The sequence below is a fragment of the Micromys minutus genome (assembly GCF_963924665.1).
Source record: "Micromys minutus genome assembly, chromosome: 3".
Taxonomy (NCBI): Eukaryota; Metazoa; Chordata; class Mammalia; order Rodentia; family Muridae; genus Micromys; species Micromys minutus.
The window spans coordinates 65991672-66014680 of NC_137972.1; the positions used below are offsets into that span (position 1 = coordinate 65991672).

The 23009-nt window shown below is 44.0% G+C and overlaps 1 protein-coding gene across 1 annotated transcript in view; it reads left to right on the top strand.

Moving 5' to 3' along the window:
* TRPM1 (transient receptor potential cation channel subfamily M member 1) overlaps positions 1-11559 on the top strand; it is a gene marked incomplete at both ends in the record, with an annotated part of 117539 nt that extends 105980 nt beyond the window's left edge. The window contains one exon of the mRNA XM_080913675.1: positions 10401-11559. Coding sequence (XP_080769801.1) covers positions 10401-11559 — 1159 coding nt within the window. The remainder of the gene's footprint in view (positions 1-10400) is intronic.
* Positions 11560-23009: the final 11450 nt, after the last annotated feature.

Consider the following 23009-nt stretch of genomic DNA (forward strand, 5'->3'; position numbering starts at 1 on the left):
ACAGTCACTTTGCTACAGCCACTGTGCTACAGCCACTATGCTACAGTCACTTTGCTACAGCCACTGTGCTACAGCCACTGCGCTACAGCCACTGTGCTACAGTCACTGTGCTACAGCCACTGTGCTACAGTCACTGTGCTACAGCCACTGTGCTACAGTCACTGTGCTACAGCCACTGTGCTACAGTCACTGTGCTATAGCCACTGTGCTACAGCCACTGTGCTATAGCCACTGTGCTACAATCACTGTGTTACAGCCACTGCTACAGTCACCGTGCTATAGCCACTGTGCTATAGTCACTGTGCTACAGCCACTGTGCTACAGCCACTGCACTACAATCACTGTGCTACAGTCACTGCACTACAATCATTGTGTTACAGTCACTGTGCTACAGCCACTGTGCTACAGTCACTGTGCTATAATCGCTGTGCTACAGCCACTGTGTGACAGTCACTGCTAAAGTCACTGTGCTACAGTCACTGTGTTACAGTCAGTCACTGCGTTCCAGCTACTGTGCTACAGTCACTGTGCTACAGCCACTATGCTACAGTCACTGCGCTACAGTCACTGTGCTACAGCTACTGTGTTACAGCCACTATGCTACAGTCACTGTACTATAGTCACTGTGCTACAGCTACTGTGCTACAATCACTGTGCTACAGCCACTGTGCTACAGTCACTGTGCTACAGCCACTGTGCTAGAGCCACTGTGCTACAGCCACTGTGCTACAGTCACTGTGCTACAGCCACTGTGCTACAGCCACTGCACTACAATCACTGTGCTACAGTCACTGCACTACAATCATTGTGTTACAGTCACTGTGCTACAGCCACTGTGCTACAGTCACTGTGCTATAATCACTGTGCTACAGCCACTGTGTGACAGTCACTGCTAAAGTCACTGTGCTACAGTCACTGTGTTACAGCCACTATGCTACAGTCACTGCGCTACAGTCACTGTGCTACAGCCACTATGCTACAGTCACTGCGCTACAGTCACTGTGCTACAGCTACTGTGCTACAATCACTGTGCTACAGCCACTGTGCTACAGTCACTGTGCTACAGCCACTGTGCTACAGTCACTGTGCTAGAGCCACTGTGCTACAGCCACTGTGCTACAGTCACTGTGCTACAGCCACTGTGCTACAGTCACTTCTGCTGTTGTCTCACAGGGAACTCTTGGTGACAGGTGCATGATAAAGGGAAGTTAGGGAGGTCACTCCATCCTCAGCTCTAACAGAATTCCAAAAGTTGGTACTGGGTTAATCAGAAGTAGTCTTGAGACTTTTTTCCCCATAAACAAACAAACAAAAAACCTGAAACTAAACAAACAAAAAGACTATGTATATATGTCAATGTCACCTGTTAATCTGAAACCCTGGGATGACATTGTCATCCAGGACACATCCCTTTAACAGAGAGAACCAGAGTCAGTCTATACTAACCTCTGAATGGGACAGAGAAACCTGCAGGATACTACAGTCGTTAATTAGAGTCTAAACCGACTAAGCAAATTAGCTTCTGGCCTCCTGGACGTCTTTAGAAAGAGGAAAAATGAAGCAATGATGTTGGAAGTTAGACGGGGTTACAATTCTCAAAGGCAAGGGAATGATGCCTGAGGACCCTAAAACATGCAGATTTCATTTGTGCATAGTTTCATACAAAAGAAGAAGACCAGCCCTCAGGGAGTTTCTGCTGCCCCACCAGTTGAAAAATCCCATGTTTGGCAGTTAGGAAAATGGCCCCTTTGCAGAAGTGTTCTGATGTGACCTAGGCTGTGCTGTGTGACGCAGTACCCAGAGATGTTTCATGGGATCCTCAAGTGAGCCCAAATACGGTAGTAGTTGCAGAAACCAGGAGCTCAGTAGAAGGGAGACTGTGAGGAGAACTGATAAGGAATCAGTGTCAGGACCATTCAAAAGCACACTGCATCACAAATGGCCTGTTTGTCCATCAGGGAGGTTTGCCCTTGAGCCTGAAGTCACCAGTCATCCAAGCAGAACTTGATCAAATGATTAGAAATATGTGAATGGGGTTCTGGCACATCTTATAAAATGCATCTTTGAAAAATGTAAAGGCTATTCAGGAGGCAGCACAGTCAAGCCAGCCTACCTAACAAACATCTGGAGGCAGGGAATGTTTGCTTTTCCATGTAGTCTCCGAGGTCCTGGGTATCACGCACACAGCTGTTCCTCAGCTGGTTCATCAACACACACTGGAGCTGCTGCCATTCTCTGGATAGTTTCCTTTCTAAAGCTAGGGTCAAAGACTTGGGCATTTGGAGTCTTCAAGTTCTCAGAGAATCAATTTCTATTTTGATGATGGTGGTATGTTGGTGAAGAAGCAACTTTGCTTCTTAACAAATTTGGGTATGAAGCCAGAAAAAAAGGGGTAGGGGATGCTGGGGAGATCTGACTGTCGAGATGGAGCATAAATCTCTAGAGGAGGAGTTCAGACTGCTCCTGCTGAGTACTGAAGCCAAACTCTCCACATTATGGAAAGGGTCCCTTGTCCACATCATGAAAATGGTGACAGGAGTTACAGGAACCCCTTAGCAAAGCCCTTTATCCAGTAAAACCAGTTGTCCTGTGTAGAGCTGCTATTGTTTTTACGCAAAGAGCACCATAATTGTATATCTGTGGTGTTGTATATCTTTTGAATTGGAGTAGAAGAACATTTTGGAGGTGGCTGGTGTGGTGGTGCTTGGGAGACTGAGTTGGAAGGTTTAAGAGTTATAGGGCTTTCTGATCTACAGTACAAGACCCTGTCTCAAAAGATGAAAGTGCAGACAAGAAAAATCCTACAAGGAATACATTGCAGACAAGGCAGCTAATCTTAGTGGACCATGTTCTTTTAATATTAAACAAAAATTGGGTTATTCAGGAATAAAAAGCTAGGTCAGAAACTGCAAATATTATCATTGACCATACTAACAAGTCAGAGGGAAAATGGCTCATGCTTGAATACTCGACAGAATTCAATCATGACAAAAAAAAAAGAAAAAAGAAAAAGAAAGAAAAAAGAAAGAGAGAGAGAGAGAGAGAGAGAGAGAGAGAGAGAGAGAGAGAGAGAAAAGAAGAAGAAAGAAATCAGGCTGGGAAGAAGACTCAGTGTATAATACCACTTGGTAAACACACTTGGTGAGGGCTTGAGATATCTAGAAGCTACATTTTGAAAAAGCCCAGTGATATGGAGTGTGCCTAGACCCCGGTTTTGGGGTTCTAGAAGCCACAGAAACAGGCAGATCCTGGATCCTGGCCAGACAACCTAATTGAAACAATGAGTTTCAGGTTAAATAGCATCTATGTAAAAAAAAAAAAAATACAAATAACATAGAGGGGCTAAAGAAACGATTCAGCCATTAAGATCTATTTCTATGGAAGAGAATCCAACTTTGGTTTTCAGCACCTATACCAAATGTCTTATGACTACCTCCATCCCCAGCTCCAGGGAATCCAATGCCTCTGGTTACCACAGGCACCACACCAAATAAACACCCATGCACATCATTTTAAAAAATGACAAATATTTAAAAAGAACTAAAGGAGAGAGAAATAGAGGAAGACACTCGGTATCAACCTCTGGCTTCAGCGTGTTCACACATGGGTGAACATGAGCGTGCATGCACACATGCACACCCAAGCACACACACACACTTAAAAATTAAAGGTAATTTAATTAAAAAAAAAACCCTGAAATTATCTAAGAAAATTAGAAACTTTCCTTTCATCTGAGCAATCAAATTTTCTAGAAACTGTAGTTATATGGTGTAAAACCAATTGCTTGTTTCCTAAAATGGGAACATGGAAGAACAGCGGCCTCACCATGGCTATTCAGTGACGTACTGGGAGTCGTGGCTACTGCAATAAGACTACAAGGAGAAATATCCTGTGCGTTTCTTAAAAGAGGAAGAAATAGAACTATTTTTAGTTGTAAATAACATGGCCATCGTGCACTTGTTAACTAATTGCTTCACTCTGAGCCTCTGTCATAAAGACAAGCAATTCTTCATGCTAGCAACCAAGCATTTTGAAAGACATCAAGTAAACTCTAGGTAGCCTGACCTTGCCATGTGGGATCACTCTGTGCAGATGCCAAGACTGTTACCAGGTCTCGAAAAAGAGTAGAAAAGGAGATAGTTCACTGGGGTCCTTGGAATGAGAATGGCTCCCACAGACTCCTTCATTTAAAGACTTGGTTCCCAGTTAGCGGAACTATTTAGGAAGGATTATACCCTTGTTGGAGGAACTGTGTTGCTAGGGGTAGGAATTGAGATTAAAACAAAACAAAACAAAACAAACAAAAACCAAAGAAAAACAGTCCTGAGGTTTCTAGTGTGCACTTTTTCTCTCTCTGCTTTATGGCTGTGATGTAAGCTATTGGATGTCCCTTTGCCCCACCATCATAAACTAAACCCCTGAAAAAAAAAATCAAGTTAAACACTTTATTTTAGAGATTGCTTTGGTCATGGTGTTTTATCATGTAGAAAAGTAATTAAGACAGACAGACGTTGGAACCAGAGAGTGGACTGTTTCTGTGATAGACCTGACCACGCTGGTGCGGGGGAGGCAGGAGTGGAAGACTTAGGGACTCTGGACTGTGAAAGCCTCATGGGTCTCCCTTTGTAGGAACTTGGAAGATGGTAGTGTTGAGAGCTTGCAGAGTGTGGAGGCCCGGTTTAAGAGGTTTCAGGAGAACAGTGTCAGTAATGGGATTAGAGATTATTCTTGTGATGTTTTGGCAATGAATGTGGCTCTCTGTCCTTGTCTTAAGAATTTGCCTGAGGCTAAACTGAAAAGTAACAAGCTAATTTCCTTGGCAGAAGAGATTCAAGATTATTATTGACTGTTGTGTTGTTATTAGTAATCATTCTTTTTGTTTTATTTTGTTGAGGTTTTTTTTGTTTGTTTTGTTTTGTTTGCTGTTGTTTCTCAGAATAGGGTTTCTCTGTGTAGACCTGGTAGTAATCACTTCTATGCAAATTTATCCTATAAAATGGCAAGTGAGACAAAAACAAATACAAAATGTACAGTAGACAAAGAAGAAGAAAAAGAGGAGGAAGAGAATGAGGAAGAAGGGGGGCAATAAATTTAATGTAGCTAAGGCCTGTGCTGAAAGCAATAAGGAAATTTAAAAGAGGTATGACCAAAAAAGGAATAAACAAAATAGTGCCCTCAGGATAAGACCCCCTCCCCCACAGCTAAGCTTCCAACTTGTGAAAAGAAGTGGCTTAAGGAACTTTCTGTTCCTAAAAAGCATAACAAAGCAAAGCTGCTACAAATATTATTCAGGGGTGCCTGGATTCATCTCAAGTTGGTAGTCAACCTCGAAGTGTTGTTCATGTGGTTCCAGCTTTAGAGTTATAGAGGATACATGGATAAGGAAGTTGTGGCTCTTCTATCTGGGGTTAAGGTGTGGCCATTTCATGGCATTGTGAAAGTGAAGCCTGAATTGTGTTAGAAACACCAGGATGTTGGAGAAGGTAGAGCCATGAAAGATCTGCCAAGGAGAGCTGCAAACAGAGAGTGGAACCAGCCCAAGAGAGAGAAGTATGTTGCAAACACAAAGTTGGAGGGGTGGGGGACATCTAAGCCCTTGGACATCAGACAGGTTGTTACATCAGACACAGAACAACAGAAGTTGAAGTTTGCCCTCCTGGATTTTGGTCTTGTTTTGGTCCAGTATTTCCTTCTTAATCCCCCCACTCCCTCCTTTTGGAATGATAATGTATATATATCTGAGTTATTTCATGTTGGAGGTATATAATTTGCTTTTTGATTTTACAGGGGGCTGTGTAACTTTAATATTTTTAAACTTTATTTTTCATGATGGTTTTTTAATGCTTTAACCTCCCTTTTAGCCTGCCACCCACCAGAGGTAGTGGGAAAGAAAGGATACAGGAGAAGTGAACCTGCTTAGAAAAGTTTGGAGCAACTCCCATCTATGTTGTCTAGAAACCGGCAGTCCAGTTCACAGGTCAGCAGCAGCAGTTTGATCCACTCATAAACACCTCACAGATACACCAGCAGTCCAGTTTGGTAGAGTCGGGTTAGCAATAGTGGTGATGCAACCTAGCAGAGACAGCCAGGCCTCAGACTAGACACAAGTCAGCAGGAGGGACCAGGAGAAGTTCTTGGCTGTGCCTCTCTCAGCAAAGTGAAGGAAGATCAGCAAAGATCCAAGACCCACAAGCATTGCACTGCTAGCTCTATAAGTAAGCCCAGCTCAGCCCCATCACTGTTTGTTGAGTCCTATTTATACCCTCCAAACATCACGTGTTCTCCACAAGTCTTGCCTCAGCTTTTGTCTTGCCTCAGTTGACAGCACTCTGCCAATCAATCCTAGTACACAAAAGTGGCAAGAAACTGCAGCACACCACCTGAAGTTTTTTTGGTGCATTTCTGTCTGTGGAATCCCAACAGCTCAACTATGCAACATAAGGCAGACCAATACATGTGTGTCATTAGCAAAGAATCTGTCTTTCATCATGTGTCCTTTCACATGCTTACTTTAGTAGAACAGCCTCTCTCCTGTGTCTGCTTCAGCTAAACATTTCTTCACCTGATTGCCCCAGCAAAACACCATCCAACCAACTTTCCAAAGAACCCTTAAGTTTCTACTTCAGAGCTACAATTAATAGATTGTCTTCAGTCTTAGAAGAGACTTTGGACTTTGAATCTATGTTGAGACTGTGGAAGAGTATGAAGACTTTTAAAGTTGAACTAAATTTATTTAGCATTATGTTTACCCATAAGCTTATGGGCTCAGGGAGTAAAACACGAACTTTGAATAAGAATAGTCCCCACAGACTCATGTATTTGAATACTTGGTCCCTAGCTGGTAGAAGTGTTTAGGAAGGATTAGGAGGTGTGGCTTTGTTAGAGGAGATGTGTCATTAGGGGTGGACTATTGGGTTTCAAAAGCCCAAGTCATTCCCAGTAGTTCTGTTTATCTATCGATCTGTCTATCTATCTGATTCTCTGTCTGTCTATTTGTCTTTTTGTCTGTCTGTCTATCTGTCTTTCTGTCTGTCTGTCTGTCTATCTATCTATCTCATGGTTGTGGATCAAGATATGATCTCTCAGCTGTTTTTTGGCTCCATCATGATCTCTAACTTTCTGAAACCAAAAGGCAAGTGACTCAATTTCTTTTATAAGAAATTGCCTTGGTCTTGATATTTTATCCCAGCAATAGAAAAGCAACTAAAGTATTCATAATTTGTTACTTTCACTAATCATTTCAAAAGGAAATGAGCTCTGCCCATTTTTCCTTCTTTTTGCATGTAAACTGTAAAATTTCAGCAAGGAGAGAAAGGGCAGAAGACAAAGGAAAAGAGCCCCACCTCAGGTCAACCTTCTTCTGTCTGGCACAGTGACTAAAACGCTGCTTCCTCTAAGTGGCAGCAGTTTGTGGGCTCCAGCTTAGTCTCTGGCAGCTTCTCCTGAGCATCTCTTAGAGGTCAAAATGGGATCCCTCCAGGAGGTCAGGATCAAACCCTGGGTGGTAGGATGGAGGGTTAGGGCGGGATTCAGCTCAAGGGGAACAAAGAAACAATGACTTTGAGGGTTCTGTCAAGCTGTACTCCTAATTAGCTAATATGGAGGGGCAGGTAATTATAGAAGATGTCAGAGGAGAGATGCCTATCTCTACTTTCCCCACGTTATTTCTATTTAACTGTGGGCACAGCTGCGCTTTTACCGTGATGGTTGTCGAGGGAGTTCACATTTGACAGTTGCAGAGGCATTGTGGTTTGACGTGGTAGACTGAGGACAGCAAGGAGCTTGTTTAACAGCGAATTCCAAGTTTCCTTCAGAAGTAATGGGACGTTTTCAGCGAGATTTATCTACACACCCCGAAGGGCAAGAGCAGAGAGACTCCGAAGAACAGGACTGGCTGGAAGAGAAAGGCCTTACCATAAGGAAGCCATGTCTTCTGGTCCACGCTGAATTAGGTTCTGCTTAATGCAAGCTTTCAGGAAGCCAGACACTCCTGATCAAACGCTGTAGCTAATCAAGGAGCACATAAATAGCTCTCCAAGAAAAGAGTTAAGACTAGAAGCCAGGACTCTGCCACACAGACTGCAGCCGTCAATGCAGGAAGCAGGAGAGCAGCACTGACCAATTGACTCCAGACAAATGCCAGGCAAGGGCTGCTAGCGCAATGACAAGCTATGGGCGGCACACCAGATGTCCAGTGTGGGCAGAGGTGTTATAAGGAGAGCACCATGCATCACCCAGATGATAAAAAAAAGAAAAAGAAAAAGAAAAGAAAAGAAAAGAAAAGAAAGGAAAAGGAGAAAGGAAGAGCAGACTCTCACATCAGGGTGTGTGGTAAGTCATCAGGACACAGAGGAGTTTACAATGATATGTAGCAAGGACTCCAAAGACCTGGAAACAGACTGCGCTACAAGCCAAGTTGTTATAGAAACCACACATGTTCTCTTAAGAAACTTGGGACAGAAACCAAAGCATGGTGGCATCACATCAAGGTATTTGCCACCCTATAGGGAGGAACCTGCCTGGACAAGCCACGAAAGCACCCTGGAGCCAGGACTCCAAACTCATCCACGGAATAAATCCGACTTTTAGAAGGCAATCCAAAATCCTGGGCATATCTCAGTGCCCCCAGAGATGCATGTCATGAGTCTATTCATACTGCACACACTGAAACATAAATCCAGGTTCACTCCCTCAGGTTTCAGCCCGAGCAGCATTACTTCCAAGAGCTATTGCCTGATAGTTCATAATGTGCCGTGATCTTTTCTTCTGAAACCTTACTAATAAGTACTGAACATAAATAATAACCTTGCATGTGTGCCATGTACTGATACGGCATCTTCAAGTAAACCACCTGATAATCTGCATTTAACCATTAACATTTTTTGAGTCCCTTGAACTTCCAGTAAAACATTTATTTATTTATTTTGTTGTGACCCATTTATTGTTGGTAGCCATAGTTGAAACTCTCAAAAGAAACTACGAGTACTCCAAGCCTTCCAAGTCTGTGGGTTCTGCATCTGTGGATGCAAGAGCCTCGGGCTGAAACATACATTTTACCCGCTGGCGCAGCTGCTCAGCGGGTAAAGGTGCTTGCCACCAGACTTAACCATCTGGGTCTGACACTGATCCCCACGAAGTAGAAGAAGAACCGGTTCTGCAAGCTCTCTTGACTTCCACACATGCACTGTTGAGCACTCATCTTCCCCAACTCCATGGCACAGGCTCTGAATGGGGCACACAGACACACATACACACACAGAGACACACACACACACACACACATACACACACACACACACACACACACACACACACACACACAAAGAGACTTCAAATAAAATAAATAAATGTAATAAATCTTTAAAATTCCCTTTATTCTGAATAAGGGCAGACTTTCCCCCTTATTGCTATTTTCTAAACAACACATGGAACACATTTGTACGTAGTATTTCTATTACGTTAGGTCATTGATAGATGATTTGAGGGCTTTATCAGTTCCTGGTAAATACTGAGGCTGTATTGGAATTATAGAAGCAGCTTGAAAGGGGAGGGATTTATTTTGACTCACGGTTTCAGGTACAGTCCATCACAGCTGGATGGCATGCCGGTTGGTTTGTTCTGTGGAGGTGGGAGCTTGCTCGCTCCTGGTGGGTCAGGAAGCGGAGAAAGGGGGTGCCAGTATGACTCATGGGTGTACTACTAAGGCAGCTTCCTCCTTCCCTTTTTAAAAAGTGGAAATCCCAGCCTATGAGAAGATACTGCACACAGTGAGACTCCCCCCTCAATTCATCCTCTGTGGGACAGGCAATTCTAGAGGTGTCCTCAGTTAGGTCCTGGGTGCTTGAGAGGTTCCTTAATCCAATGCAGTGGACCATCAAACAACCATCACCGGTATCTTTGGCTACCAAGGCGGTGTGAGGAACGGCTGAGAGGCAATGGCTGAAGCAAATGTAATGTGCTCAAATCACACACACACACATTCCTACACCCTGAACTTATTTATTAGCTGTGACCTCGGGCAAGTTCTGTTGCTTAACTTCCTTTCTGTACAATGGGGATGACAGATGAGGTAACAGTGCTTACCTCATAGGGCAGTATTGGGATTTAAATATGCCTAAACCAGCACCGAGTAAAAGCATATTAGTGAGCGCCCACTACTCCAACAGAATATCTGGCATCCGGGAAACACTGTATGTTAATGAGTATTTCCTAATCTTGTAATTTAAGTGAGCGCTTGTATTGGGGGTAGGTAACGATGTATTGGGGGTAGGTAACGCTCACAAACAGGCTCAGCAAGGCTGGTGATGGAAGCCTCAGAGCTCATACAATGACATTATCGCTACTGTTTCAATATTGAATTAACCTCACTTTAATAAGCCTATCTCTTTTGTATTTACCAGAGTTGAAAATATGTCAATGAGGTTGGAGGAAATCAATGAAAGAGAAAACTTCATGAAAACATCTCTGCAGACGGTTGACCTTCGGCTCTCTCAGCTGGAGGAGCTATCTGGCAGGATGGTGAGCGCTCTGGAGAATCTGGTAGGCATCGACAGGTCTGATCTGATCCAGGCTAGATCAAGAGCATCCTCAGAATGCGAGGCCACCTACCTGCTAAGGCAGGGCAGCATCAACAGCGCTGATGGCTACAGCATGTACCGCTACCATTTCAATGGCGAAGAGCTTCTCTTTGAGGAGCCTGGCCTCTCCGCTTCGCCAGGGACAGTGTTCCGGAAAAAAACCTGCTCCTTCCGCGTGAAGGAAGAGGATGCAAAGTCACACCTAGACCAGCCGAGCAGCCTGCACCACACCCCTGTCCCCAGCCCCCCTGCCACGCCAGGTCGCAGCCTGCTCACCCTTGATGGTCCTTTGAGCGCAGAATCTAGACCTGGACTAGATCCTGGCGTGACCGTGGGCGAGCTCGATCCACGGGCGGATTTCAAGAGCGCCGAAGCTGCATCAAGTCTGAACGCAGCGAGGATTGCAGGTGTCGAAAGCACCATTTCCCATCCTCTGCTGGAGAGCAAACTCAAGCGCTACTACCCAGGAGACCCCAACACCTTCAAAACAATGAAGTCCAGGAGCTTCGTTTATTCTGAAGGAAGAAAGCTAGTCCGGGGTCTTAGCAACTGGAGTGTTGAGTACAGTTCAATCATGGACCAATCATGGAACTCCGCAGAATGGAGATGCCAAGTCCAAAAGATCACACGCTCCCGCAGCACAGACATCCCATACATCGTGTCCGAAGCAGCCTCGCAAGATGATCCTGAGGATGAGCATGGAGGATCTCTTCTGGCTCCTCAGATCTCCCGTTCAGCCCTCACGGTCTCCGACAGGCCTGAAAACGAGAACTTACTGTCCGTGAAGCTACACCAGACGTTAGGATTCCCCTGCCTACGGTCAAGAAGTTTACATGGTCATCCTAGGAGAGCCGAACCCGCTCCTAGCAAATTAGACAGGGCAGGACATGCCAGCAGCATCAGCAACTTAGCAGTTCTGTCAGATGCTCCAGAGGGACAAACCACCCAGCAAGAGAAAAGAAACACGGAAACTGGGTGCTAATGGGTTTTGCATCATTGATTAAAATAAAAACAAAACAGTCACAGCCAGACCGTCATGGGGGTGCCATCTTGGCCATCCAAAACATTATTGATTTCAGGAAACCCATTTGTATTGAAATGGTGAAAATTTTAAACTTAATTTAAATTGTAATGAGTATACAGTAGTGTTCTGTTAAGCACGTTTTAGAAAGCTATGTTGTTTTTTAGTAGAAGTAGAAGAGATTAAAAGCAACACGAGCAGGCTTGGGCTGCAGTTCAGCAGGTAGAGTGCTTGCCCACCGAGTACACCCAAACACTGGCTTCGGACGCCAGCAGCACATGAAATGTGTATAGCAGCATACAGTTGTATAGTAGCAATCCCAACACCCGGGGAGACAGAGGGAGGAGCATCAGAAATTAACAGTCAACCTTGGCTACTTGGGAAGTTCCAGGCTAGCTTGAGCCACTTAACAATGATCTAAACAAACAATCAACATTTCAGAAGACACTAGGCCAGTGACCAAAATTAGTTCATCATTATTAAGGCTGCATGAGATCTTTGTTTTGTGGGCCACCTACTGCCTGGCCCTTAAGGTACTGAAGCCTTAAGGTACTGAAGTCACTCCTGAGCCATTTAGTGACAGGAGAGCGTTTAAAGAGAAAGAGCAGATGTAAAAAAGGAAGGAAGAAAAGGAGAAAAATAAACATTAGTAAGTACAAGAAGTAAGCAGTTGCCACACAATGTATCCATTTTTTATGGGGAGTTTTTGTTGGTTTCCTGTTTTAAAATTTTACAATTCTATGAAGTCTGACACTCTAACAACACAGTTTTGTGACTACAAGGTTACTGAGTTTGCATTTTCTTGTCTTTGTAGCCCTTAATTCAAAAAGCCAAAAAACCAACCAAACAAACAAACAAAAAACCTAAAACAAACCAATGTATCTTTCTCTAGGAATGATTTGTGGAAGATGGTAGATAAAACTTAAGGCTAGGGGGTCAACAACCACAGCGACATCTCAAGGCTGAGAACACTAGACGTTGCACGTCAACCTGATGTTCATGCAAAACCAAGGAGTGGTTCTCCAACAGAACCACCTTGACTTGGGACTAAAGTTAGGACCACCAGGCACACACACCTAAGAGCTGATAGGATGTAGTTCGCTCTAAGAACAAAGGGATGGTTAGGGTTTGGAGACTGAACATGTCATGTACACTCTTACAAAAGAAAGCTCACTGGCATCTCCTGCATGTGCAGGAGCAAGCAGCTCCCAAGTGCCTGGTGGAGGTAGCTCCTGTGCCAGGCTAGTTTCACTGGGACAGCTGTGGGTCCATCAGCTAATCCTTTTCCCTCTTTCACTGAGCAGCGGCAGGATGGATCCATTTTCTACAACGAATTCTCACAAAGTCAATAGACATTGTTGGCGTGGAAAGGAAGGGGCAGGGCATCACCTAGGCATGGCAGCACCCAACTATACACAAAGGAATGGAAAAACGAGTTATCTGGCTAGAGCGGAGGTTAGTTGGTGCATAGTACCTCTTATAAGGACTCAAAAGTCTCCAGCACACACATACGGAATGGAGATTCCATCTCCTGCCTAGAATCACTGATGGCTCTCACTAAAGCTAAGGACTTCATTTAAAAAATTGTCTAGTAGATCTAAGAGCTAAGAACAATGGTGATAAGGGACCATGATGCATGAAAATGGGAGATAAGGGTTGTTTGTTTGATTTTTTTAAAAAAGGAACAAAGGGGATGAGAAAATCAGTTTCCTTCTCTGAGTGGGGGGAGAGATAGAGGGGACACAGGCAGCAAGCAGCACGGAGCACTGTAGAGAACCCTGTAGTATGCTCTCTGTTTGAAGAGCACCTCAGTGGTGCCACAGGAAGTGAACAGATGTGTTGAACAGGAAGGAGACCGAACTTCCCCCACCCTCTAATATAAGACTGAGATTTTAATAGGTTAGAATCCCCAAAGTTGGATGAACTGTCCCAAAAGATCTGATCTAGCACTGAAGTGGGCGGGTCTTTGAAATTTAACACACAGCATTTAAACAAAACTAAACTATCACTTGCTTGTATATTGTTACGTGGGACCTGTTTAATCATTCCGCTGAATGTCCATATATGATTGCATATTTCATGAAAAGATCCATACAAGATAACTGTTGACAACCATGCTGATTAAGCCTATCTGGAGTTTTAAGTCCTTTCTATTGATGGTCAGACCAACAGTGGCCTTGGGCCTCTAAAAATTCTACTGGTGCCCAAGCTCAGGGGTAGAGAGTTTTTAAAAGTTTTTAAAACCTCCAAAGACCATAATTTACATCAAAGTTAAAAGTGAGAGCCAGAGCCCCCTGAAATGTTCGTTTCTGGCAGAGCATAATTATTTTAGATGTAACCTTCTAATTATTTTTTACTTGTATCTTTTCTAGTTGTTTTACTTTAATTATTTTAATTAATACATCTGGACCAAAGCCAAGGCCATGGAAATCTTAAATGTGTTGCCAAGGCAGACATGACCATTGGGAGGAAGCAGTTAGAAGGCTGAGAACTGTCTAAGCAAACAGAAAATGGGTCAGAGAAAGAGGGCATTCATTACCTTGGTCATTTTATTTCACACACTGAATCTTTTCTTATTTCAAAATCTTTCTTTTTGATAACCAAAAAAAAAAACTTTAAATGTATATGTATGTACATATACATAATACATCATTTCTCCCTTTCCCTTTCCTCTCTCCATGGCCTCTTCTCCCTTAATTGTTTTTACACACAGAAACACACACACACACACACACACACACACACACACACACACACCCTTAAATACCTGATCAGTATAACCTGATCAGTCTATAATGTTAACAACTTCTATGTGTGTGTGTTCAGGGCTGACCCTTGGGTACTGAATAATCAATTGGTGTATGCTCTTCCTTGGAGAAGGCTTTCTCTTGCTTTCAGCATTCCTTAGTTACCTGCTATTTTTTGTGTAAGTCTGGGGCCTCCTGGGCTTTCCTCCATTTTCATCAGCATGTCCATTGCCCCTGTTCAGCTCAGGTTTAGGCATGAGACTTTGGAGGTGTAGCTTCTGGCATTCCAAGGAGACAAAAATCACACAATAAACATCCTGTTCCTCTGTCTATTAATAATCTTTCCTCCCCCTTTTGATTCCTGAGGCTTAGGTGAAGAAGATGGGATTGGGCCCCTAACCATGCATTTTGGTTGGCTGTTTTCTGTAGTGGTCACTCTCTTTTAACAGAGAGATGTTTCCTTGATGTGAGAGGGCGAGGCTACATTTATGTGTGGGTATAAGGACAAATATTTAAAGTGTAGTTAGGAAATATACTGGTTTAGTAAAGTAGTGGTTATAGATTCTCTTCCAAGATTCATGGTTTCGCTAGCCCTGCGTAACTGTCTAGGTTCCTAGTACCAGACATGATTACCAACCGTCCATCTTGTTGAGTGGGCCTTAAGTCCGATCAGAGAGCTTATGGTTACTGCCAAGGTATGTGTGCCACTACTGCACCCTTAGGGCTATCATGCCAGGCTGGTTGTTGGTGTGATTCACAGTTATCATTCCTGGGTAGGATTGTTAGTTGCATCCTTTGTACCTTTTCATGGCACCTTCTGGTACCATGAAAGCTAGTCCTCAGGGAGGAGGCTTGCAGGTCAGTTCCAGCTCTGGGTCCTGCATCTGAAGTAGATCGTGTCTTCAGCAATAGGGACTTACGTTCCACATCCGAGAGACAATTGCAGCAGGCTATAATGTTTTGGGAGTCTCTTGGACAACCCCGACCAACGACTCAAAGTATGACTTCTCATGCCAGATAGTGGCATTTTTATTACTTGGGTTTTAGTTCTAAGAGGAAGCATTGTTGGCCCAGATGGAAAAATTTCATTTATTCTATTCATGTATACTTGTACACTGACTCATGTGAGCTATGCACACACATACACATATTTAGGTAATAATGCAATTCCTATCCCTACTGCTATTTTACCTTTTTCTCCCCTTTTTTCTGTATTTTGAAAACAAAAATGCTTATCCTGAGCCAATTTCAAGGGAAGCACAGATTTCTTAGGACAGCTTGAAGATATATAATTATGGTGGTTTGAACACTCTTGACCCAGGGAGTGGCACAATTAGGAGGTGTGGCCTTGTTGGAGAAAGTGTGTCACTGTGGAGGTGGGCTTTGAGACCCTCCTCCTAACCCTATGGGAGCCAGTCTTCTTATTTTTGCCTTCAGACCAAGATGTAGAACTCTCAGCTCTTCTAGTGTCATGCCTCTCCGGATCCTGATATGATAATGGACTGAACCTCTGCAACTGTGAGCCAGCCCCAATTAAATATTGTCCTTTATTATGTTCACCTTGGTCATGGTGTCTTTTCACAGCAATGAAAACCTTAACAAAGTTGGTCTGAAGAAGGAAAAGCTTGTCTCCGAATTCTCCATGTCCCTATTACACACACACACACACACACACACACACACACACACACAGAGTTCTACCTTGCCTCAGGAATGGGTTGCACATCCCATCCTCTAAGTCTCTCTAAGAATGGTGGCACTCATACCTTATTAAGTAAGGTGTTGCCTAAAAGCGTTGCTAAACATCATACTTTTTCAGGGTATTTGTATTATAGATACAAATGAATAGCTCCTAATGGCGAAATCTGAAAACCTGTGGCAGGTCATATATTAAGAACTTTTTTACATAGTTTAAGTCATACCGTGTAGCTACTTATGTACTTTCCCAAAACAGCACAACTCAGATGCTGAGAATTTTATCTACAGGCCTGGGCCTAACTGCTTGGTATGGCGTTGTTACTGTTCCCATCGTTATCACTTTGTCTAGATACAGAGAACCAAGTATTAGGGACAAATAGTCAATGCAATCAAATATATAACATCATCCAGGACATTCAAATAAGAAAATTGCATGTATTGAACTATATTGGTGTATAAATATGGATCCCACAAAATCTCTTCTTGTCCTATATAAAATACAATGCAAAATATAATAAGGCTTTTATACATATATTCTCCCATATTGTGAGATTCACATATATGTTATAATATGACATTTGGTAGGTGCTCAATGTGATAACCTGAGCTGGTAGGCAGGGAGGCACTTGGCACTTAGGATGTCCATAAGAGATTTGCCTTTCGAATATGCTCAACTCATCCACACATTCCTTACAGTACTACATTGCTGCAGTAGTCTTGTGTAAAGACATCATCCAGAGCAGGGACCAGCCAGGCAGGAAATGCTGCAGGCTTCTGCTTGGGAATCCTCTCCGGTGAGGGTGCTGTGGGAGCAAACTCCACTGGCATCTGCGGGCAAGTCGTCAGCTGTGGCAGGTGGGAAGGATGACACTATTGGAAGTTCCAGAAGGTCCCTGAAGTGCTCTGGACAGAGGCTAGCCTTGACAGGTGGGCATAGATGAACTCAGCAGCAGCCACCAAAGCCAGTGTCACACAGTAGCCGATCTCAAAGTCCCTTTGCCAATGGGAATCCGTGCAGAAGCTCCAGATACCCTGTCTCTGGAGGTAGTATGATTCTAGTGCAGCATCCAAAGTTTCAGTCTTTTGTATTGTCCCAGTGAAGGGTTGAGTCATTAACATATTAGAGCCATTTTAGCCCAATATCCGGGCCTACCTTAGGGGTAGCTCATAACAGGCTGCTCTGTGGCTGATTCTAATTTGCAAGCATCACACTATCCCAAGTCACACACAAGGGTTTTACTTATGATCCTAACATTAAGCTTGTCTTAAACAATGCAGAGTATCAAAAGACCACACAATAACATCTCTTCTTTGATACCACATAACTGTTTCAACTCTGATTGTATTTCAGTTCTCATATTATAAGACCACACAGTTTTGTTGGTCTTCTATGGGAGGGAGGTGTCTCTGCAAACACCAGGTTTGGTAGAGTAATGGTCCATGTAAAGCAAGAAGGAAATCCAATTCAACACAACTCAGCAGCCAGCGTTGGTTCAAACTTCTGGAGTCCTATGCCAGGCATGTTACTTTAGGCATACAGGAACATTTTGGGGGAAAAAAGTTATCTGGTGACAATTCTTTCCATCTTGTGTGCACAGCAAAGTATAAGGCATGACTAAATGGAAACTTTTGCAAAGTACATGTGACCTCTTCCACGAGAATGAGTTCTACAGCTTTAGGGTCTAAGGGAGGAGCTGGTGTGGTCTCTGCTGTAGTGTAGAGGTTTCTGCTATGAAATATAATTCATCATGGGGATACCAGGTGGGCCCATGCCAAGGTGGCCCCCCTGAGAAATCATGCAATGTATCTGGTATAAGGGGTTTTATCTGAGGGAAGGAAAGGGGTGAAGGCCTAGAGGAGGGGTGAAGGCCAACGAGGGGACATGTAAACAGACAGACAGATGGAAGCAGAGCCATGGGGGCAGAGAAGAGGATGGAGCACTAGAAAGAAGTGAAGGGGAGGGAGGGAGATCAGCTTAGGACACATGGGAACACAGAGAGAGAGAGTTTGGGTGGTGAGCAGTCCTTTTACAAGTTGTCCCACACCTGGTGGCATGTAATGGCAGCAGATGATGGCATAAGCCCTAGCTAGGTCCTTAGGACAAGGCCAGTGGATTTGCCTTTAAGCTAACAGTCCCCAGGCTGTAAAGAGCAGGTGACATTCCCCCTCCCCTGCCCCCAAGGATGGGTTTAGCTGACTGGAAAGCAAAGCTGGAGATTAAGGTTGAAGGAGGAAGAGTCTGGGAAAATACTGTAGGCAATTCAGGTGTGGCCCAGCCTTACCTATGACACAGGTCTCCAAGCTCACTCCAGCTCCCTGGGTGAGACACACGTGTACACATCTGCGTGTTTAACAGTCCTGGCTTCACTAGCACATGCCCATGAACACAAGTGCCTAGTGCCCTCCACAGTCTTCCATAATCTAGGTTTCAGCCTTTACACTTAAACTGTTAATGTTCTGGAACAGCAATTCCACATTCAGTTGCATCTTGCTGAATACATGGGGAATCAAGAGCAAGATTTCTTTTAAAAATGATTTATCATAAAGGATATGGGAAAATCACACGAAATCTATGTGATTTAATTAAGTATTATGTGATGGATATCCTTGCAACCATCACTGATTTTAGAGGATTTATCAACTTAGTTGTGGGGACACATATCTGCAGTCCTAGAAATGGGATCATTTGAGAGGTTGAGAATCATGGGGCAGCATAGTCAGACCCCATTCCGAAAACAATGATAATGATCAAATAAATACTATGAAGCTTTTTTTTTGTGGGGTGGGGTTTACAGAATCCCAACATTCCCCAGTTTTGGTTTAATTAAAAAGAAAAATTAGAGGTGATAGTGGAACAGGAATAAGGTCATTGTAATCTCTGCTTCACACACTTGCTTTGGGGCAACGTTTCTAGAGAGTCTAGAAAAGTGGGAGTGGGGATGTTTGTCCAGTCTTAAGAGTTGGCTGTTTCCTTGTTGTCCAGGGTCTGTGGAACCATCTGAGGACAGGTCAGAAGGAACAGGTCCAACAGAAGCGTCTGTATCTGTAAGAGAAGGCTGAAGCATCTGTGCGTTGCTTCTCTAGATCTGTTCTAGATGTAATGAGTGCCTGGACTTGACAAGATGCTGAACACACACACACACACACACACACACACACACACACACACACACACACACTACAGGTAGATATTAAGTACATTTGGAAGAAAGAAAAATTTTGCAGGAGCATAAAAAGAAGGAAAGGGGAGGAGGGCAATGGTGAAAGGAGAATAGGGGTGCCAGTCTCTTAGCCTACTTCCTGCTGTTTTGGGGCATTGTCAGTTTTGGGGTGTATCTGGCTTTCACCATCAGGGTCTATTTGGTAAACGTTCGCATCAGGCTTCTCCGTGCACAGTGGCTGGTAATCCTGTAACAGGAACAGCTCTCCAAAGTTTAAGCTAGTGAGCGTCGGGATGCAAACCTGCAGTTTTTCCACCCAGGTCTCGGCACCAATGATGTGCTTATAAAAAAAGATGAAGAAAAGCTATGTTCCGTGTTTCAGCACTGATATTAGGAACAAGATAAAGAGAGTCGGGGATATGTTCTATGGAGGTGTGTTGAGGCATGGGGGCAAAGGGGATGCCTCTAGGGGACCCGTGTTGGGCATCCCTTCCCCCTGAGGGACCAGCCACATGATGGTGCAGTACAGAATAGAGTTTATTCAGGGCATGGGGAGGGGAGTTAAGAGGGTAGTAGAGGCAGAGAGAGAGAGAAGAGGAGAAGAGGAGTAGAGAAGTAAAGGCCGGCCATGAGCTTGTGGAGAGATGAATGGGGGAGGGAATGAGGGGAGAGAGAGAGAGGAGCAAGAGGGCAGAGCGAGAGAAGAGAGAAAGAGCACTATGAAGCATTTTGAGGAAAACAGAGAACTTGCCTCTCAGTCCAGAAGTCATAGTCCCCCTCTTCTCCCAAAAGAAGCAAGATGGTAATCTTGTTCACAAGGACTATTTCTGTGCTGCTCCAATCACATTAGTTATTTCCCATCCATAACTAATGGCTCTCAAACCATGCGGCTCATCTCATTTACCTCATGGATTCTGGGGGTCAAAAATTCAAAGGCACAGCCAATTATTTACACCCCGATTTGGATGCTTGCTGACTCCTGTGGTATAAACAGCCCTACCAATTTCAAAACTACTCACTGGGAACCCTGGGTGTAGCATTGGATGAAGATGCCAATAATTGCCTATTACACGTCAGCCTAGGCCTACAATCGCACATTACGGTCTCCATTCCATGGATTTCCGGGGAAATTCAGCATCTGGAGTTGACTCAACAACAGGGTGCTGAACTAGGGCAAAGACATTTTTAGTCACAGGTCTGAAAGCTGAGCCTGACCCTGCTGAGGATCTCCATCTCAGAACAGAGTGCTTATCCGTGGTGTCTTGGGGAGACCCAGGCTCTGTCACAGCAATTAGATTTCTCACATGCTGGCTCCCAACTCCAAAAGTGACTGTGCTTTCAAGCAGGAAGGAAATGTCAGCATTTTTGTGGTAGAAGTCATGCATACTTACTTCCAGTGCGTTTTCTTGGCTATGACTGAGTCAGTGACTAAAGCCAGCTCAGATTCAAGGGGTGGGGTCACGTACAGGAATTGGCTGAAAAATTTGCAGACAGGTTTTAAAGTTACCGCACTTGTCACTGCCTGTGACATGAATGACATTAGTCATGACCTGAATGTTTCCTGGAACCATGGTTATTTCTTTTTGTTTTTATTTGAAGGTCTTTGAAATCTGGAATAATCTGGCTGACCCTCTGGCTCTATCACCCTTATGGTTTATATGTTAAAGAGCATGCGTCATATGTGCCCAGCTCCCCCTGGGATACTTGGCAGCTTGGTGGTTTCTCCTCCTCCTCCTTCTCCTTTTTCTTCTTCTCCTCCTCCTCTCATCCTCCTCCTCCTTCCTTTTCTTCTTCTTCTCCTCCTCCTCTCCTCCTCTTCTTTTGTGGTAGAATTATTTTTTTTATTGGATATATTTTATTTACATTTCAAATATTATCCCTTTTCCTGATTCCCTTCTATACCTCCTATTCCATCGGCCCTCACCCTGCTTCTATGAGGGTGTGCACCAAACCACCCACTCCCTCCCACCTCCCCACCCTAACATTCCCCTACATTGGGGCATCAAGCCTTGGCAGGACCAAGGGCTTCTCCTCCCATTAATACCCAACAAGGCCAGTCTCTGCTACATATGCAGATGGAGCCATGGGTCCCTCCATGTGTACTCTTTGGATAGTGGTTTAGTCCCTGGGAGCTCTGCTTGGTTGTTACGGTTGTTCTTATGGGGTTACAAACCCCTTCAACTCCTTTAATTCTTTCTCTAACTCCTCCATTAAGGACCCTGTTCTCAGTTCAATGGTTGGCTGTGAGCATCCCCCTTTGTATTGGTCAGGCTCTGGCAGAGCTTCTCAGGAGACAGCTATATCAGGCTCCTGTCAGCATGCACTTCTTGGCATCAGCAATATAATCTGGGTTTGGTGCCTGTATATGGGCTGGATCTCCAGGTGGGGCAGTCTCTGGATGGCCTGTCCTTCAGTCTCTGCTACAAACTTTGTATTTCCTCTTGAGAATACTTTTCCCCCTTCTAAGAAGGACCAAAGCATCAGCACTTTGGTCATCCTTCTTCTTGAGCTTCATGTGGTCTGTGATTGTATCTTGGGTATTCAGAGCTTTTGGGTACATACCATGGGTGTTTTATTGTGATTGGATTAGCTAACTCAGTCTGATAGTTTCTAGTTCCATCCATATGCCTAAGAATTTCATGTAGTCATTGTTTTTAATAGCTGAGTAGTGCTTCACTGTGTAAATGTACAACATTTTCTGTATCCATTCCTTTGTTGAAAGACATCTGGGTTCTTTCCAGCTTCTGGCTATTATAAATAAGGCTGCTATGAACATGGTTGAGCATGTGTCCTTATTGTATGTTATAGCATCTTTTGAGTATATGCCCAGGAGTGATATAGCTGGGTCCTCGGGTAGTACTATGTCCATTTTTCTGAGGGACCAGCAGACAGATTTCCAGAGCAGTTGTACCAGCCTGCAATCTGGTGGTTTCTTCTGTTCTGCACAATGCAAGAGGACTCCCAGGACTGCTGACACTCACGTTTTGCAGCAAGACAAAAAGAAAGTTAAGGGATAGGAGAAGAAAAAAGAGCCCCAAAGCCTGGAATCCAGCTTGTCTTTTCTTCTCACTGAAAGTTAAGAGACTTCAACAGCACCAGTAAAGCCAAAACTGCCTGCAGAGATGTGTGTTTTCCTAAAGACACCTCACATAAAGATGTTGTACTGACTGGTTTTGTGTCAACTTGACACAAGCTGGAGTTATCACATTTAAAGGAGCCTCAGGTGAGCAAATGCCTCCAGGAGATCCAGCTGTAAGGCATTTTCTCAACTACTGATCAAGGGGGGAGGGCCCAGCACATTGTGAGTGGTACCATCCCTGGGCTGGTAGACCTGGGTTCTATAAGAAAGCAGGCTGAGCAAGCCAGGGGAAGCAAGCCACTAAGTGACATCCCTCCATGGCCTCTGCATCAGCTCCAGCTTCCTGACCTGCTTGAGTTCCAGTCCTGACTTCCTCTGGTGATGAACAACGATATGGAAGTGTAAGCTGAATAAACCCTTTCCTCCCCAACTTGCTTCTTGGTCATGATGTTTGTGTAGGAATAGAAACCCTAAGACAGACGTTAAAACAGTTAATGAACCATGTTTACTTAGGGTCAGAATGCACGTGATCTCGAGGTTTACCAAGTGTTGCCAAACCTCTCTCATCCTTACAGCTAAACAGTATTCCTCATCAGGCCACCTTATAACTATACTTACGGCTAACAAAGTTTTCTTTTAGATAAGCAAATAAGGCAAATCAGCTCCCATGATTTTTTTCTTAAATAATTTAACTTTTACCTCTGCTTAATCTTTAAATCTTGTTGT